Raw genomic sequence first — 18,104 nt, forward strand, 5'->3', positions numbered from 1 at the left:
CCAGGGGAATGCCGCTGCTTCCCCCGCCAGCCCTGAGTGGGAGCCAGAGTGCTGGAGCTGATGGCTGGGGTGTTGGGGGCGGTGAAGGGTTGGGCTGCAGCGTGCGTGAGGGACACAGGGGCTGCAGGGGGCGCCTGCCCCAGGTTGTCACCGTGGAGGGCCCAGCCTGAGGCAGACTGCTCCGGCCTGAGCTGCCCCGTGTCTGCTGGGTGGAAGGCTCCTGGATTAGCTGCCCAGCTGTGGGGCCCAGCTCTGGGCGCATGTGCAGCGGTGTTCAGTTCCTGTGGTCGTAAGGCAGGTGCTTAGGAAATGCAAGCTTGACTGTGGTCGTGCTGGGGAGGGCTAAGTCCCTGGGGGTTCTCAGACCAGCTTGGAATCCCCAGTCCCAGGGGTTGGCCTGACCCTGGGCAGGCGCGCGGTGTCGCCGTTTGTTGGTGGCAGAGTAGATGGCAGGACTTCAGCTTCAGAGGCCGTGGGGCAGGGCAGGCGCAGGCTTCAGCCTGTCCTTCCCCGAGGCTTGCCCACACCTCCCTGGCCCCAGGTTCCCCTTTGAGGGGCTGGGTTCTGTCTCCTGCCAGTGCTGTCCACGGTGTGGGCAGGGGTCCCGTGGTCTCCCCAGCACAGGCCCCTCAGCCAGCCTCCACCCACCCCTCTTGCCTTTACTCTTACTCTGTTCCCCCAAACACCAAACCCTGCCTTCCCACACCTCTGTGCCTTTGCACAGGCTGCTCTCCTGCCTCCAGTGAACCCTGATTTCTCTTTCATGGGCCCCCCGCAAGTGCCCCTTCCTCACACTGGCTCCCCCAGCCCTGCCTGGGGTGGGGCCCGTTGGGCCCTGAGCCTTTGTATGTGGACACACCTGAGGGTGGGAGAGGCCATGTCCATCCCTGATCACAGTGAAGAGTCCCAGCGAATAGGGTCTGACAGCCGTCCCACAGTGGGGCATCCCGGCCCTTCCCAGAAGCCACACCCCAACATGCCATCCCCTCAACATCGAGACTTAGGCACCAGGTGCCTTCTGACTTCCACACCCAAGTTCTCCCCGCAGCCCTTGACTCCTCAGATGGCAGCCTGGGAGGCGGGTGTGCCAGAAAGGGTAGCCCTGCACGACTGAGGCTGACTCAGGACCCAGGCCCAGGGCCCACACTGCTGAGTCCTATCAGTACTTTGAGATTTCTTTCTTAGTCTAGGAGACCGAAGATGGGGCCTGAGGCTCTGCAGCTCCTCCCAGGGGCCCCTGGGCCTGGATTTTTGGAGTTTTCCAGCCATGGCCTGGAGACCCAGTTCTTTGGAGGAGTTCCCTAAGGGTCATAGACGGGGGGGGACCCACCCTAGGCCTGCCAGGCCCCCAAAGAGCTGCCCCCAACCTCGTCAGGGCCCCTTACGTCCCTTTTCCACAGCTCCGCCCTTCGGCACTGTTGAAATATACTTTTTATTGCATTTCTGCCGTTTTACAAAAATATGACAAAATAAATTAAAAACAAATAAATAATCGCCTATTCTGTGTGTGTTTTCTGTTGTTTTGGGGGGGTTTCCTTTCCTTTCCCCCCATCCTGGTCAAAAGGAAAACGGCAGATAGAGGGGCCCCAGGCCCCCAGCCCTGACCCAGGAGGGGGCAACCAATACTGGGATACACCGACAGCAGCGTTTTCTGGGTGGCGGCTGCCGCCCCGTCCGTGATTGATATTGCATATGAAAACAGGAAGGCAGGGCGGGCGGAGCTAATGCCAGCCGCTGGGCCAGCACACGGCCTGGGGACTGGGACTGGGACTGGAGCTGGGGCTGGGCGACGGTGCCGGGGGCTCCGGGGGCTCGGAGGTGGGAGGCAGCGGCGGCGGTGGGAGGCTGTAGAAGCTGGCGTCCCCCGGCAGGACGCCAGCTGCCGGGGCGGGCAGGGACCCGGCGAGGACGCAGGGCGGACACTCGGCGGCGGCGGCGGCAGGGGCCTGGCGGGGGGCGGCGCCCTCGCCCCCGCAGCCCCACGGCCCGTCCCACTGCCAGCAGCCGGCGGGTGGCGTCGGGGGCCGGGGCAGCGGTGTTGGCGGCGGCGGCGGCGGCGGCGGCGGCGGCGCAGGGCTCCGGCTGCGGCGGGTGCGGAGGGCTGGGGCGCCCACCGGGGCCGGCGCTGTCCCTGCGGAGGCGAGAGGGGCCGTTCCGGGGAGATGCCGGCCTGCCCGCGCTCCCTCCGGGCTTTCAGGCACATGGAGGGCCTTATTGCTTCTGATCAGTGACAAGGGGTGGGCTTCTTCGGGTGCATCCCCCGCCTCTGGGCACTGGGCCCCTCCCCGTCACGGAGAGAGGACGGTCTGAGGAAGTCCCTCTGACTTCTGACCTATATCCCTGGTGCTACAGCTGCCACCTCTTGGGCTCTCTGGGATGGGCTGCTGGACTCCGGGCTGGGACGGGGTGGGAGGGGCGGCAGTGAGGCCTGTGTGGCTCACTGTGGCTGCAGCCCTGAACTCCCTGGGTGGGCAGCCTGAGCTCCACCTCCCAGAAAGGCCACCTCGAACAGCTGGGCTGCAGGGTGGGGACTTGCATAGAGGCCTGGGGGTCCAGTGCCCCCAGAGTGAGCTGGGTGTAGGGTCTCATGGGGGCAGGAGAGGCAGGACCAGGTGGTGAAGGGGCCTCCCTCATCTCTCCTGGCACTGGAGCATGGCAGGCCGTGCGAGGGGCACTGGGACGAGGGGCTTTGGCATCCCTCCCCAGGGGTGAGGAGGGTCAGGCACAGGGCTCCAGGCTCTCTGGGGTCCCGGAAAGACTGGGTAGGCTTTGATCAAGAGGCTCCATGTACCACATACCCAGGTCCCCAACCGGTACCGGGAGACTGGGCCTCCTCTGTCCCCTTCAGCCCCTCTCCCCAGGCCTGGACACCCCGCCCCTATCCCCAAAGCCCGGCCCAGAGTCCCCACCCCCGAGTTAAAGCTTGTGACCTGAGCCTTCCTCTTCGGGCCGGGGTGTGTCCGGCTCCTCAGCTGCGGCCTCGTCTGCCGGCCCACTCCGCTGGGCTCGGCTACCACCACTGCCACCGCTGGGGGTCCCGTCCTGCCGGGCCTGCCCGCCCGCCCCGTTGGACCCGGCCTCAGCCCGGGCCCCGCCGAAGGGGAAGAGCTTGCTGGCGTGGAAGGCCTTGGGCGGCGAGTGGCTACGTTCTGGGTCCCGCCGGGTCTCGGGTGACTTGAGGAATTTGAAGCTGAGGAAGGCCGGCAGGCGGGTGTCACTGCCTGTGGGAGACGGGGCAGGGGGCGGCCGGGCAGTGAGGTTGGCCCCCGCGCCGGCCAGCGAGGATGCAGCCCCGGACGACAGGAACTTGCCCTGCAGTGGGATGATCTGCTTCAGCTTCATGACGTTGTTAGGTGCCAGCAGGGACCCCGGGCGCTTGGGCCGCTCCGGCCCATGGCCTCCTGCTGCCCCACTGCCCTTGGCCTTGGCCGAGGCCTTCTCTGGGGCAGCAGGGTCCAACCCGGAGCCCTCAGCCCGAGCTTCCTCCCGGCCACTGGCGTCGCGCTCCCTGCGGGCATGATGTTCTGCGTGGCGCTGGCGTTCCTCCTCCTCTCGCCTCCGCCGCTGCTGCTGCTGGTAGCGGTGCTGGGCCTGGCGCTCATGTCTCTGTGGGCAGAACGGGGCCATTATGGGGACACTGGGAAGAGCAGGCGGGCGAGCAGGCACCAAACCAGGCCCGGGCCCATGCCGGCGCTCTCCTGCGGAAGTTGGGAGAGATCCGAACGCTTCTTGGGTACCACCTGCATCCCTGGACCCACCCTGGGGCTCTCTGCAGAAGTGGGGAGAGATCTAAACACTTATGGGGCACCAACTGCATCCCTGGACCCATGCCGGTGCTTTCTGAGGCCTGAAAAGAGAACGAACATTTACTGGCCACCGCCTCTGTCCCTGATCCCCTGCCAGACACCGTCTTAGGAATTGGGAGAGTGTAAACAAATATTGGGCCTCAGTGGTTCCCTGCTTTCTGGAGAACTGGTGAGACACAGAGCTGTGACTGCCCCATCCAGTGGCCGGTAGCCACACACGGCTTTGTCAATTTAAATAACTGCAAAGAAAAAGTCTGTTTCTCAGTGGCACCAGCCCCGTTTCAAGTGCTCGTTGGTCATCTGTAGTGAGGGGCTACATCGGCAGCACGGATATAGAACATTTCCATCATCGTGGAGAGCTCCATCGGTTGGCGCCAGTGAGCTCCCTGGCCTTCTCTGCAGCTTTCTGAGGAATGCGGCAGAGGCTTGGGCTTCTAGGAAGCGTCAGCTGTGTCTCTGGCCCCCAACAGGGCAATGCTGGGCAAGCTGGTGGATGACAGTTCGTGAGTGCCAACCTGGTGCTGGATGCCACCAGGATCCCAGAGGGGACCGGGCCCCTTTGGAATGCTAATTATTACACCAGGCTCTTAACACCCACCCTCCTGCTAAGGACTGGACGGCCAGCCAGGCTAGGTGGAGAAGCCCCACGGAGCAGAGACGTAAAGCGCACTCACCCCAGCCCACATACCTTGAAGGCCTCCCGGCGCTGGTACTCCAGCTTGGCCATCTCCTCAGCCACCCAGCCCGGGATGTCGGGGATGGCCACGTGGATGAGGTACTTGAGAAGCAGAGCGAAGTGCTGAGGTGACAGAGGAGGAGGCTGTAGGCACGGGGACACCCACCCGCCGCCTGGCTCCCCCAACCCGGCCGCCAGCCCCACCTCAAGCACCACCACGGACACGATGGCCGCCTCGGGGCTGAGCCAGGGGAAGAGGCGCTGCAGCTGCCCACACTGGCCAATTAGATAGCAGTTGACTACGATTGCCAGGACGCCCATGACCTCCATCACCTTCTGCAGGGGGACAGGCGGGCTCAGGGGGTGCGCAGCCACCCTCCCCAGCACCCGCTCCTCCTTGGTGCACCCCGGCTCGGGGCCCTCAGCCCTCCCCCCACCTGCCACTGGCCAATGCTCTCCACCCGCTGCCCAAAGGGCCGCTGCAGCCCCGTGCACAGCTTGAGGGCGTCACTGCGGATCTCGATGAGGTTGTTGATGAGGGCGCAGAGGGCAGCCAGGGGGAAGGCAGACGAGAAGAGCACGACGTAGCCAAACTGCACAAACATCTCCTGGTAGTCCTGGAACGTGTCCTGTGGGCGGGCACCTGGGTGGGGCCTAGGGCTCTCCCTCCGCCCAGGACACCTCCTCCCTCAGACCACCTTCCTCTCCTCAAGCCCACCCCCCAGATTATTCTGCATGGACCCAGAGCTCCCCCTCGGGCAGGTTCCTGACCACATGAAGGGTCTCGTTATTCCCTCCCATCACCCCCAGGCCCTCCACCTCACTGCGCTGCGCCCCTCGGAGGGCCCGGCCCCTGCCCTCAGGCGCCCTCCTCACCTCGTATTTCTTCATACAGCTCTCGAGCTCAGCCTGGGTGAGCTGGGCTGAGTGTTCCTCCTCGGGTGGGTCGATCCAAGATGACCGGTTCTGCCGCCGCTGCTTCCGGGCTGAGTCACCCAAGCCCGGCTCTGGGTCTGGGCCCCCATCGGGGCCCTGGTCGCGGCCCTCACCTCTGGCCCGGCGGAGCAGGACAGCCGGGGGCTCCCGTTCAGGGCTGCTGGGAGCCCCCTCGGCCTCATCGTCCTCCTCGGCCAGCGTGAACACGCCAGCTTCCAGCCCCTTCTCCACCATGGTGGGGCTCCCCTCCTCCAGGAGGGCCTCCGGGCTTGGGCCCAGCCGCCGCCGCCCAGCCCCCCGCTCAGCAAAGCTGACCTTCTTCAGCCGAAGCCCGCAGTCCAGGAGGCCGCCCTCCTCGCCTTCCTCCTCCTCGTCTTCCTCCTCTTCGTCCTCCTCCTCCTCCTCGTCCTCCTCCTCCTCCCTGCCCCCCCGAGGCCCGTCCCCTACCTCCCCACCTTCCCCCGCTGGCCGACGCTCCATGGTGGCCTCCTCCTCCTCCTCAGGTGCCCCGCAGGCCCCACTGAGACACCTGCGGCCCCCCCCACCGCTGCTGCCACCGACACCCTCTTCAGCCTGGGCTTCGAGGTGGCGTGCAGGGCGCCGGAGGCTCAGTAGGCCAAGCAGGGCACGGGCCAGCTCCCAGGCAGCCCGCAGGCCAATCTCGCCACGGCCCAGCCGCCGGTACAGGTGCGGCTGCAAGACCTCTCGAACATTCTGGAGGAACTGGCGGGTGATCAGCAGAGTGGCCAGCATCTGGGGGCAGGAAGGGGGTGGAGAAAGGCCACGTGGGGGGCGGGCGGGGCTCTGGGCACCGGGACAGGCTGCAGGGACTGGGCACCCGCCCTCCCGAAACACGCTTCCAGACACACCCTGAACCCAATTTGGATGTCCCTGGACACGGAGGCAACCCCAAATCGCAGCTGGGCAGGTCACAGCGCTCCTAGCCAATCTCCTGGGCAGGCCATGGCTTCCCTGCTTGCAGCACCGCCCAGGAGCTCACTCAGCTGGTGGCCAGGGCCTCCGGGGGCTCCTGCCACCTGCACCCCGTCAGCGGAAGCCCATCCCCTCAGAGCATGCACCCTCGGCTTGGTGTGAGGCCCCCAGCATAGCCACATTGCCCACCCTGGCGAAGCCCCGAGGGCTCGCCACCTGCCAGTACTTTGGCCCGGGCCATGAGCAGGAGGCCCCGGAGGGAGAGGAGGAGAAGGCAGAACCGCAGGGCCGCGAGCGGGACCAGCACCGCCCAAAGCTGCCGCTCGAGGCTCTGGGACAGGGACAGGACGATCAGGAGCTGTGGAGGGACCGACGGACAGGTGGACATACAGATGGGGGGGCGACAGGTAGAGAGAGGACACACAGACGGACAGAGAGGAGAGAAGGATGGAGGAGGGGGGGAGGGGCTGGAGAGCCCATGGACCCGTTGGGCCAGGTCTGGCCCCCCCACTGGCTGCCATGGGGGGCACTGCTTCAGGCCGGGGTCTTACCTCTTTCAGGCGCTCCATGTCCTTGAGGTAGAAGCCAATGTAGAAGAGGCTCAGGTATGAGTTGACGAATTGGAACTGTGGGAAGCAGGCAGGTGGGTGGTCACCCTGCCACCTCTGTCCCCAGGAGCTCCCGTGTATCCCCTGCAGAACCCCTGCCTGCCTGCTGGCCACCACTCACCAGGACAACCTTGATGATGAGGTGTTTCTCATAGGCGCTCTCCAGCCGGTAGTTCTCTGGGGGCCAAGGAGGAGAGTGAGGGGGTGGCCCAGACCGTCATGGGCGGCAGGCACACCCCGCAGGGAGGAGGGGCCCTTCCTCCTGGGGGGTGGGCAGTGGGACCTCCCCTTGCAGGGCATACCCATGTCATTGAGCCAGACGGCCAGCTTCTTGTAGCCCTCGGCGCTTGCACTGACCAGCAGGGCCAGCATGACTTTGGGCAGGAAGCGGGCGAGACGGGGCAGCCCCTTCACACTCAGCACCAGCTCCTGCAGGGGCAGGGCGTTCACAGGTCACCCCGGCAGCTGGGCTCAGCTCACAGCACACCTGGACAGGTGGCCGCCAGGTCGGGGCCAAGGCCAGGGCTAGGGGCTGGAGGTCACCTGCAGCTGGAAGCAGCCGAGCATGAGCAGGAACACACAGGCCAGGCAGGTGAGGCACAAGGGGAGACTCACAAGCAGCTGGAAAAGCAGCCGCTTCCAGGGCGGGTAGTAGAACTCCTCGGCCCGAGTCACGGGGCTGATGCGCCGCACGCCCTGGCAGAGGGTGGAGGCCCGGCCCAACGTGAGATCAGAGGGGCTGCCTCTGGCCTGCACCCTTCCCGACCCTTCGACCTCAGTGTCTCTTTGTCATGCTCTGCTACTGCGGTACCCCCGCCTAATGCACCCTTCCCAGCCCCTCAAAGCCAATTTCCCACCCCTCTCCCTTTGGGCATGGAGAGTCCCCCACTTGGCATACCATCTCGGACGCTGCAGCCCTACTTCACCCCTCCCTTTGTTCTTGCAATGCTCCTCGCCCAGTGTGTTTTTTCTTTTTTTTTAACCCCATTCTCAAAGTCCCTGAACTCAGATCCCCCCTGACTGACCCTGAACTGGGGCCGTGGCTCCTCCACAGCTTCCCCGGGTGAGTCCAGCGTCCCCCACTTGTAGGCCAGCTCTGCTCCCCTCCGTTTCCACTCCTCCAAGAAGAGCGTTGACCAGACCACGTTGAAGAGGGCAAAGACCACGCAGGATACATCCCGGCTTGTCTGGGGGTGGCAGAGGAGGGCTGAAATGTTGGCTGGCCCAGTCCAGGGAGGAAGGTGTCTTGGGTGTCCCAGCCCCTGTGCAGTCCACACCCGGCACCTGATCAGCCTCTGTGAATGTGTACAGGACAGAGCCGAAGACCGCCGGGTACACCATCGCCGATGTGTAGAAACCCAGCCAGGCGAAGTACATGGCAATCTTCACGCCAAAGTAGTCGCAGATCTCATCTGCCAGGGACAGGGGTGTCCCAGTCAGCCCTGACTGTCTCCTGGGACCCCACCCCCACCCCCTCCCCCTGGCCGGACCACACCTAGAGGCTGGTTTTCACACACAGCCTGCACCCATGACTTCATGAGGCGGTTCAGGATGCGCTGCTCGTGGACTGGGAACACCTGCTGGATGATCCCGCGGGCCGCCAGTTCAGGGACTGTTGGGGGACAAGAACCCTTCTGCCTGTGCTGGGCCTGGCCAGCCCCCCTCGGCTGAAACCCAAGTCATAGCTTTTTGCCTGCTCTTAAACTCGCAGAGGCTCTTCCCAGGAGAGGAGTTCTTGGTGGAAGGAATATCCGGTTCTTCCTCAAAATTTGGGAGGTGCAGGGGAAGGAGGGGAAGGGTGCAGGAAACCTGAGAAGGTGGGAGCCCAGTGGGGAATCACTTTTTTTTTTTTTTTTTGGCCACACCGCACGGCTTGCGGGATCTTAGTTCCCCGACCAGGGATCGAACCCGGGCTCCCTGCAGTGGAAGTGTGGAGTCCTAACCACTGGACCACCAGGGAATTTCCCTGAACCACTTTTTTTTTTTTTTTTTTTGCGGTATGCGGGCCTCTCACTGTTGTGGCCTCTCCCGTTGCGGAGCACAGGCTCCGGACGCGCAGGCTCAGAGGCCATGGCTCACGGGCCTAGCTGCTCCGCGGCATGTGGGATCTTCCCGGACCGGGGCACGCACCCGTGTGCCCTGCATCGGCAGGCGGACTCTCAACCACTGCGCCACCAGGGAAGCCCTGAACCACTTTTTTAAATAGAGCTATTTGGCCTCAGCTCATTGCTCCAAATGTCTGAGGAATGGTGCAAAGCTGGCATTAGAAGGTGAACTTGCAGCGGCTCGTTTCCTGGAGGGGAAACTGAGGCCCAGGGCTGCACCACACAGTACGCGGAGTGCTGTCCATGGTCCTGCCCCTACCTTATCCCAGACCCAGAGAAGGATTTCTCCCGGACCTGCCTCCGAGGGGACAAGCCCCACCCCTTTGCTGAGGCCACGCCCCTTCAGCTCATTGATTGATCTCCAGGCCCCGCCCAACTCTTCAGTAGCCCCTGATTGGTTGCATCTAGGCCTCACCTTCCTAACCCTCCTACTTTGATAGCTGTCCTCTAAGAGCCCCAGCCAACTCCCCACATATGATTGGAAGGTTGGGACCGCCTCACTCACTGATTGGCTGGTCCTCCAGAAAGCGCACATTGTGCAGTGCCTCTCCCTGCTTGGCACGGAGGTTCTGCAGCCAGAAGCGGATGATGCTCTGGCGCTCCTGCAGGGGACAGGGCGTGAGCACAGGGAGCAGCCGCCCACGGGCTAAGAATGTGCGCTGGGGGCCAGAGCCGGCCGCACCTGGGAGGTGAAGAAGCGCAGCTCACTCTCCACATTCTCGTAGATGAAGTCCTCCTCGCAGGAGAAGCCGCGGGTGCCCCCGCCAAACTCAGTCTTCACTGCTTTGCGCAGGCCCAGCTCGTCGGCCCCTCTGAGTAGGCTGCAGGAAGGGCAGGGGAGGTGGGATCAAGGGGAGACCCTGGCTCACCATCCTGGAACTAGGGATGGTGTACCTGGTGGCCGTCAGGGACAAATGCGGGGTGGCTGGACCTCGCAGTTGGTGCATGGAAGGGCGGGGAGCTGAGTGGCAGGGTCAGCGAGAGGCCAGGGACAGGGACTCGCCTCTCATACGTGGCGGTGACGAAGAAGGCGTAGGCACGCGTGTGGCGATGGTGGCGGACTTGCACGATGAGCTCGGGGATGCCCACGCGGATGTGGTTCAGCAGCCATAGCAGCGTGTGGTCATCGGTCGTGTCTGCCAAGGGGCACAGGGACCGATAGCCCTTGCCATGGGTGGTCTAAGGCCTCCTGCAGACTCCTACTCAGGGGAGCCCAGCTCAAGGGAGCTCACTCTGGACCCTGGGGGGATGGACACAGGTACCTGGGAAGGTCATCAACACGTCGCAGTTCTCCGTGGGCACCGTCTTCATCCATGCCTTGTGGGACACCAGGTACCGACCCACCTGCAGGAGCCGCTTCCCAAAAAGCTTATCTGGGGAGCAGGCAGGGCAGGCTGGGGTCAGGCCATTCCCGGATCAGAACCCTGGCCTCCAGTCTTGGTCCCTCCAGCCCTTGCCCCCGATCACACACTTGCCAGGGCTCCTCGGCTCTCAGCTTGGCATTCAAGGCCCTGCGAGTTCTGGCCTTGGGTTGTTTCCTTCCCTCCACGTCCTTGCACCAGCCAGGCCCTTCTCCAGGAATGCCCTTCCCCCAGGTCCTCCGTTACAAATCTTACTCATTCTCGAGGCCCAGCTCCGCCTCCAAAACCACAATCGATGGGGCGCTCACTAGCAGATCTGAGCGCCTCACCACATTATGTCAGTGCGTCCTCATAGCTGGGCGCGGTTCTTACCCCCATTTCACAGGCGAGGAAACTGAGGCCCAGAGCATTTAAGTCACGCGCCCAAGGTCACACAGTCGAGCAGGGATTCGAACCCAGGACTGTACGATTCTGTAGCCTCTGTGGAGAGGCTCTCTCAAGCGCATCACTGCTCGGCAGCGATCCGGTAGCCCAAGGGGTGACTGGGCTCAGCCCCGGGCTGGGGTTCTAGGAGGGGCGTGTCGGTGTCTCTGCGCTGGGAGCCCCCACCCGCAGCACCGTCCCAGCCGCGCCCGCCCGGCCGCAGGCGCTGTGCCGGAGGAGCGGGCCCCTCGACTGGACTCCAGACCGGGACCGCTGACTCCAATCCCCTCCCCGTACAGCCGCCGCGAACACCCCAGGCACCTGCCACTCTGTCAGATCCAGGCGCTGCACACATACCCAGAACTCCGGACGCCGGGGCTGCAGGCTCGCCGTCCGGCGGGGGCCTCTTGCCACGCTCACCCTCCAGGGACGTGCCCCCGGCGCCGGAGGCAGTTTCGGCCATTGCGAGGGCAGGGCAGGTCAGGGGCTGCGGGCGGCTCAGGCGCTGGGGGACCGCGGGCTCATGGGGCGGGTGCAGCCACGGAGAGCGCCAGAGGAGGAGACAAAGGCCGCGCCCGCCCGCGCCGGCTGCCGTCCCCGCGTGCCCGAGCGCTGCTTCTCGTCCCCGCCCGCGCCGAACCTCGATTCTCCTTCCCGGCCCCGGACACGTCTTTCTCTGGTTCTCGACTCCGCCCTTGTTGTTTTCTGGGTTTCGTTCTTGCCCGCCCACCTCGCTCTCTGGTGCTCGTTCCCGCCCGCACCGAACGTGCGTTCTCTTCCCGGTCCCCGCCCGCCCCGGGCCTGGATTCTCCGCTTCGGAGCCTTAGTTTCGCCATCGGTTTGGAATCTGAGATGCAGGTCCTGCCTTATGACCTTAGCACATGCTGTTTAGCTACCTAGGTCACTCTTCACGCCCTCTTTGTCCAGTTAACCCCTGCACCCTTCAGGATGTAACGTCCTCAGGGAGGACCCGATAGAATTATCAAGTTTAGCAAATAAAAATACAGTCCTCCTAGTTAAATGTGAATTTCAGATAAATGAATAAATTTTTAGTATATCCCAAATATTGCATGGAACATAGTTATACTAAAACGTTACTCCTCGTTTATCTGAAATCTACATTTAACTGGGTGCCCTGTATTTTGCCTGTCACCCGGACCCCCGACCATCCTGTGTAGCCTCCTCCGTTAGGCTGACAGGCCAGCGAGGGCAGGGACCCAGACTGATTCTTAGTGGTCACACGGTAGGCGTTTGATGTATACTTTTGACAGATGGAACAACTCGGAGACTGCGAATGTCATCATTCGCCCGTCTTTTACAAATGAAAAAACTGAGCAGGGCGAGGCCTGAGGTCATTAGAACTGTGTCCTGTTCCCGTCTTCCCGAAGTACAGGCGGGCTGCCCGCTCTCTCCGTCCAAGAACCAGAAAATTAGCCGCGAGAAAACACCCCCGGAGACCCCGCCCATCTGGTGCCTGGAATTCCACCATCTGCGCTTTATTTCGCGAGCCGGCGCTGTCCTGGGTTAACCTGAAAGTAATCTTTGAGACTCCCCTCTCTGGCTTCCGGGGAGCCAGAGACAGACCGGACACTCAACTCTGCAGGAGCAGACCTGGGCCAGAGTAGCCCAGAAGGGAAAGAAGACTGTGCTGGGGGTCCTTGGGAGGTTTCCTGGCGGAGGGGGACCTTGGAGCTAGGCACTGAGGCAGAGTTTGTCAAATGAAGAAGGGTATCCGAGGCCGAGGGTTCGGCGGGAGGGAAAGATGGGGAGGGGCGAGAAACTGTAGAGTTACGAGGAAACAAGTAGAAGTCTTCCCAGAAATTTTGACAAGATTTTCCCAGAGCCAATGCGTAGGTCCCCCGGAACTCATCACTCCCGCCACTGAGATGCTCTTGCTTCGACTCAAACACTCGCCTCTATAATTCCCACTGCTCTATGCCAAGCCCTGTCCTTACTTCCACCTCTCACTTCCGGTGTCTAGGATCCCGGCCGCTCTAGGATCCTAAAAATTCTGTCTAATGTTGCCGGTGGAACACCCTTTCACTGCACCCCGGCGTGCGAGCCCCCTGCCTCTTTCCCTGGCATCAGCCAGTAGAAGCGAAGATCTTCAGTGGGTGGGCGGTACGTCTTCTAAGGGGCCCAATGGTAATCGAGAATCGTTGAGCGCTTTACCAGTCGTGCCGCGGAGTGGGCGGGGCTTCCTGCCTGGACTTGCAGACTCCCGGGCTGGGTGAGCAGGCGTGTCGCTGGTTGAGAATCCATGTGGCGGGGGCTGTGGACCCTGGTAGCCCGGGCGGCACGTGGGCCTCGCAGGTGGGGCGACCTGGGGAAGGGGTGTGACAGCGTAGGGCGCTACTTGGGCCCCAAACCCTCTCCCTGGGATCTGGGGGCGCAGTTCCCTGCGGCAGAACCACCTTTCCCCTTCTTCCAAGCCCCAATCTGTCCATCCCCCTGCCGCAGAGCCCACATCTGGGTCAACTTCTGCTCTCAGAGATCTCAATCCAGTCATCTTCTGGCCTCAGACCCTCCAGTCTGTCCAACCCCCAGCCGCAGAACTTCCACTTGGGTCAGCTCCCGACCATCGAGCCCACTATCCACCTGTCACTCTGACGGCAGAACTTCTCAGATGCACTGACTGACTCTCCTCCTCTCCAGTCCCAGACCGTGCACGCGCCAGGGCAGTGGCGCCCCGGCCCCCGGTTCCGGAGCCACTGTCTTCGCGCTGAGCTCCGGCCAAGGCCGCTGCGGCATCGCGGTGATCCGAACCAGCGGCCCCGCCAGCGGCCAGGCCCTCCGGAGCCTCACGGCCCCCCGGGACTTACCCCCGGCCCGCAAAGCCTGCCTGCGCCTGCTCAGCGACCCCCGCTCTGGGGAGCCTTTGGACCGCGCGCTGGTGCTTTGGTTCCCGGGTGAGGGGCTCCAGATCCAGAACCGCATGTAGCTCCGATGACCCAGCTTCCTCCTTCCAGGCGTTGCCCAGGCTGTATCCTCCTGACACCTATCTCCTCAACATACTAGGTCCCCAGAGTTTCACGGGTGAGGATTGCGCGGAGTTCCACGTGCATGGAGGCCCGGCTGTGGTGAGTGGTGTCCTGCAGGCCCTGGGTGAGTCTGCAGCCTTGGGTTTGAGGTATGGCTATGTCGGTGGGCCTAGGTAGGGGCCAGGGGGGCTCAGGACCCTGGACCTTCCCGTAGGCAGTGTGCCAGGGCTGCGGCCTGCGGAGGCAGGCGAGTTCACCAGGAGGGCGTTCGCTCACGGGAAGCTGAGCCTGACCGAGGTGGAGGGGCTGGCGGATCTGATCCATGCAGAAACAGAGGCACAGCGGCGACAGGCCCTGAGGCAGCTAGATGGGGAGCTGAGCCATCTCTGCCGCGGCTGGGCCGAGACCCTCACTAAGGCAAGTACACCCTTCGCTCATACCTTGCCTCAGAGACCCTACCTAACCATCTCCTATATTAGCGCTTCCTGTCTATAAGCCTCCAGTCTGACCCCTTATGTCGGGCTGGACCTGGGCATATTGAGGGGTAGGTTTCTGTATGATCACACTATCCACCCCTCCCTCCCTCAGGCTCTGGCCCACGTGGAGGCCTATATTGATTTTGGTGAGGATGACAACCTGGAAGAGGGCATCCTGGATCGAGGTGGGTCTGCCTGCCTGGAGGGGTGGGAGGTGGGGACATTTGGCATCTCAGCCCCCCGAGGCCTCCTTACTCCCTCTCCTTTCCTCCATCCACAGCTGACAGTGAAGTGCGGGAGCTGGAGGTGGCACTGGGCGCACATCTTCGAGATGCCAGGCGCGGACAGAGGCTCCGCTCAGGGGCTCATGTAGTGGTTGCGGGACCTCCCAACGCCGGCAAGAGCAGCCTAGTGAACCTGCTCAGTGCGTGGTCAGGGGGCGGGGCCCAGGGCAGGGGGCTAGGAGCGGGCGGGGTGGGGGTGGGTGGCTACCGAGCTTTCAGGGATGGGGAAGGGGCCAGGGAGGTCGAAGAGAAGGTCCAGCCCGGGGCTTCCCTGGTGGCGCAGTGGTTGAGAGTGGCCGATGCAGGTGACGCGGGTTCGTGCCCCGGTCCGGGAGGATGCCACATGCCGCGGAGCGGCTGGGCCCGTGAGCCATGGCCGCTGAGCCTGCGCGTCCGGAGCCTGTGCTCTGCAACCGGAGAGGCCAAGGCAGTGAAAAAGGTCCAGCCCGGGGGTGGGGGTGGGTGGAGCCTTGGGGGAGGGGCTCCCTCATCTCCATTCCTCCCCCTTCCTCTGACCCCACCCCCAGGCCGGAAACCTGTGTCCATCGTATCCCCGGAGCCCGGGACCACCCGAGATGTGCTGGAGACCCCCGTGGACCTGGCCGGGTTCCCGGCGCTGCTGAGCGACACGGCGGGGTTGCGGGAGGGCGTGGGGCCTGTGGAGCAGGAGGGCGTGCGGCGCGCCCAAAAAAGGTGGGCAGGCAGGGCGGTGGGAGGGGGAAACGGGGCCCTTCCTCTGCTGTTTCAACCGGTTGCATTTATTTTTCATTCTTCCTTAATGAGGAAAGGCTACTAAGCCCCATTAAGTGGGGACCCAGCTATCTGGGGAGGGCAGCTTTTTAAGTTCGGCCCCTGCCCCTGCCCCTGCCCCTGCCCAGTGCTCCTAATTGCTCAACCCTGAGGTCCACGCTCCGTTTTCCCGCTTCCCCAGGCTGGAGCAGGCTGACCTCATCCTGGCCGTGCTGGATGCTTCTGACCTGGCCTCTCCGTCCAGCTGCAACTTCCTGGACACCGCTGTCATCCCTGCGGGAGCCGGGAGCCCAAATGGGCGCAGCCAGCGCCTCCTGCTGGTGCTGAATAAGTCGGACCTGCTGCCAGCTGGGGGCCCAGATCCCAGTGCTGACCTGCCCCCTTACCTGTTGCTGTCCTGCCTGACTGGCGAGGGGCTGGATGGCCTCCTGGAAGCGCTGAGGAAGGAGCTGGCTGCATTGTGAGCCCCCCTTGCCAGCTGGGCAACCTCCCTCTGTTCAAGTTCAGGGGCTGAGCCACTGGCTTTGGGCACGAACCTACCCTGCCAGCTCAGTTTTTGTATCTAAAAAATGGGTATGATTATCCCTCACCCCTTTGAATGTTGAGAGAGACCCCATCCTTTGTCCCTTCCAGGTGTGGGGACCCATCCACAGGCCCACCACTTCTGACACGGGCGAGGCACCAGCATCACCTCCAGGGCTGCCTGGATGCCCTTGGCCACTACAAGCAGGCGAAAGACTTAGCCCTGGCGGCCGAAGCACTTCGGGTCGCCCGAGGGCACCTGACCCGCATCACCGGCGGAGGGGGCACCGAGGAGATCCTGGATATCATCTTCCAAGACTTCTGCGTGGGCAAGTGAGGGGGCGGCCAAAGCTCAGACCCAGGCTGGGTGGACACCCAGAAGCCTTGAGGCATCTGGGAACAGCTTAGGCCAAGTGTGAGTCTCAGCCCCTATAGGGGAAGAACTTGACCCCAAACGGTGAAGCCTCTGTTGCTGGTTGTGACCAAGCCACAGCTGTCCAGATTCCCTAGCAGGGACTTGCTGGGGGTTCAGGCCCAGGAGTGGGGCTGAATGGAGGTCTCTTTTGACACCTGATAATGGGGAACTAGGAGTGGAGCGTTGGGCTGGAGGTCAGAGGGTCTCAGGGGTCTTTGTTTCATAGTTTTTAACTTATTTTGCATATACCAAAGGAATGTAAAAAACTCAGGTGATCCGGAAACATTTAAACACCCCCTCGCTGGGGTCACAGCTTAACTTGTATACTTCCAGAACTTTCTCTGCATGTTTGCATACTTGGGACTACACCTATAAAGTATGTTGTATCCTGTATTTTGTACACAAATTGGTGTTTATTGCTCTGCAAGCGGTCATTCCTTTTTGTAGTATTAATCTTGCAACTTTGCTTTTTGTTTTTTAATTTTAACTTTTATTTTATTTAATTCTTTTATAAGTTTATTTATTTATATTTTTGGCTACATTGGGTCTTCGTTGCTGCACGCAGGCTTTCTCTAGTTGCGGCAAGCAGGGGCTACTCTTCGTTGTGGTGCACGGGCTTCTCATTGTGGTGGCTTCTCTTGTTGCGGAGCATGGGCTCTAGGCGCGCAGGCTTCAGTAGTTGTGGCGCGCAGGCTCTAGAGCACAGGCTCAGTAGTTGTGGCGCATGGGCTTAGTTGCTCCGCGGCATGTGGGCTCTTCCCAGAGTAGGGCTTGAACCCGTGTCCCCTGCATTGGCAGGCGGATTCTTAACCACTGCACCACCAGGGAAGCCCTTAATTTTTATTTATTTATTTATGTATTTATTTATTTTCTTTTTGGCTGTGCCACGTGGCAGGTGGGGTCTTAGTTCCCCGACCAGGGATCGAACCCGCGCCCCCTGCAGTCTTAACCACCGGACTGCCAGGGAAGTCCCGAAACTTTGCTTCTGTTATCTTCAAAGTGACTTGCAAAATCCCTACTTCCTTTTCGTGCTTAGTCATTCATTCAGTGATTCATTCACTCATTCAGTGAATATTTATCCAGCACCTAGTATGTGTTAGAATTGTACACATCATTTGATGGGATCTTCATAACAGCACAATGCAGTGGGTATTTTGTTACAGTTTTATAGGTGAGGAAACAGGTTCAGAGAAGTAGTTAGTTGCTGGAGGTCCCCAGCTTTGGGATTTGCACATAGGTCTGTTCAAGTTCAATTTGAGTTCACTGCAGGCCTTCTGGGCAACAGGCCGTGTGTAGGGGGCTGGGATCATTGAGGGGAATAAGCAGACATAAATCCTGCCCTTGTTAAAGAAGAGACACGGCTCCTTTTGGTGAGGCCTGATGGCTGCTGGGCAAACTTACAATGAGGAGACCTGACCTGGTCAGGGGTGGACATAAGGGCAGGCTGCCCTGCAGAGGTGGCATCTGCACCGACATCTGAAAGGTGAGAAGAAGGAAACCAGATGGGAGAGGCTAGCAAGAGCATCCCAGGTGGAGGGCACGGCACGTGCAAAGGCCCTGAGGTGGGAGCATCACGGTGTGTTCGAGGGACAGCAAGGTGGCTAGTGTGGCTGGAAGTAGAGTGATGAGGGCTAGAGAGGAGGGAGAAGAGGTCCAGGAGGAGAGGAAGATCCTGATAGTGAGGCCTTTGGTTCCAAGACTTATGGGTGACCTGATGTGGCGGTGATGAACCAGCAGGGGGCGCTTTGCTCTAACAAAGAAGGTGTCTGGCAGTCCTCCAGGGAAGCTCCAGGCCCCTAAGGTCCCAGAGATCCAGGCTTCCACACCC

At 62.0% G+C, this 18,104-nt stretch overlaps 2 protein-coding genes across 3 annotated transcripts; one reads left to right on the plus strand and one right to left on the minus strand.

Moving 5' to 3' along the window:
• Positions 1–1,414: 1,414 nt before the first annotated feature.
• ANO8 (anoctamin 8) lies at positions 1,415–11,583 on the minus strand. 2 transcript variants are annotated; one of them, XM_089905257.1, is made up of 19 exons: positions 11,206–11,583; positions 10,327–10,437; positions 10,068–10,200; positions 9,747–9,885; positions 9,570–9,666; positions 8,455–8,571; positions 8,244–8,371; positions 7,985–8,146; positions 7,503–7,655; positions 7,262–7,388; positions 7,081–7,136; positions 6,903–6,977; positions 6,578–6,709; positions 5,359–6,171; positions 4,920–5,111; positions 4,687–4,818; positions 4,495–4,605; positions 2,931–3,606; positions 1,415–2,131 (listed from the first exon to the last, which is right to left on the minus strand). In XM_089905257.1, the coding sequence occupies exons 1-19, from the start codon at positions 11,309–11,311 to the stop codon at positions 1,722–1,724; spliced, it is 3,870 nt and encodes a 1,289-aa protein (XP_089761383.1). In that variant the 5' UTR covers positions 11,312–11,583; the 3' UTR covers positions 1,415–1,721. The 2 variants fall into 2 exon arrangements, with proteins under 2 accessions (XP_089761383.1, XP_022414155.2); XM_022558447.3 differs by lacking the exon at positions 6,578–6,709 and having other exon boundaries at positions 11,206–11,581.
• A 348-nt stretch (positions 11,584–11,931) lies between these two features.
• GTPBP3 (GTP binding protein 3, mitochondrial) lies at positions 11,932–16,667 on the plus strand. Its single transcript, XM_022558792.3, has 9 exons — positions 11,932–13,161; positions 13,504–13,757; positions 13,867–13,953; positions 14,044–14,246; positions 14,418–14,490; positions 14,586–14,729; positions 15,117–15,282; positions 15,521–15,799; positions 15,973–16,667. The coding sequence occupies exons 1-9, from the start codon at positions 13,109–13,111 to the stop codon at positions 16,196–16,198; spliced, it is 1,485 nt and encodes a 494-aa protein (XP_022414500.1). The 5' UTR covers positions 11,932–13,108; the 3' UTR covers positions 16,199–16,667.
• Positions 16,668–18,104: the final 1,437 nt, after the last annotated feature.

The sequence above is a fragment of the Delphinapterus leucas genome, unplaced genomic scaffold (assembly GCF_059928025.1).
Source record: "Delphinapterus leucas isolate spDelLeu-1000000601 "Yukka" unplaced genomic scaffold, BTC_Dleu_Yukka2 spDelLeu_asBTCV2_sq25, whole genome shotgun sequence".
NCBI classification, from domain to species: Eukaryota; Metazoa; Chordata; class Mammalia; order Artiodactyla; family Monodontidae; genus Delphinapterus; species Delphinapterus leucas.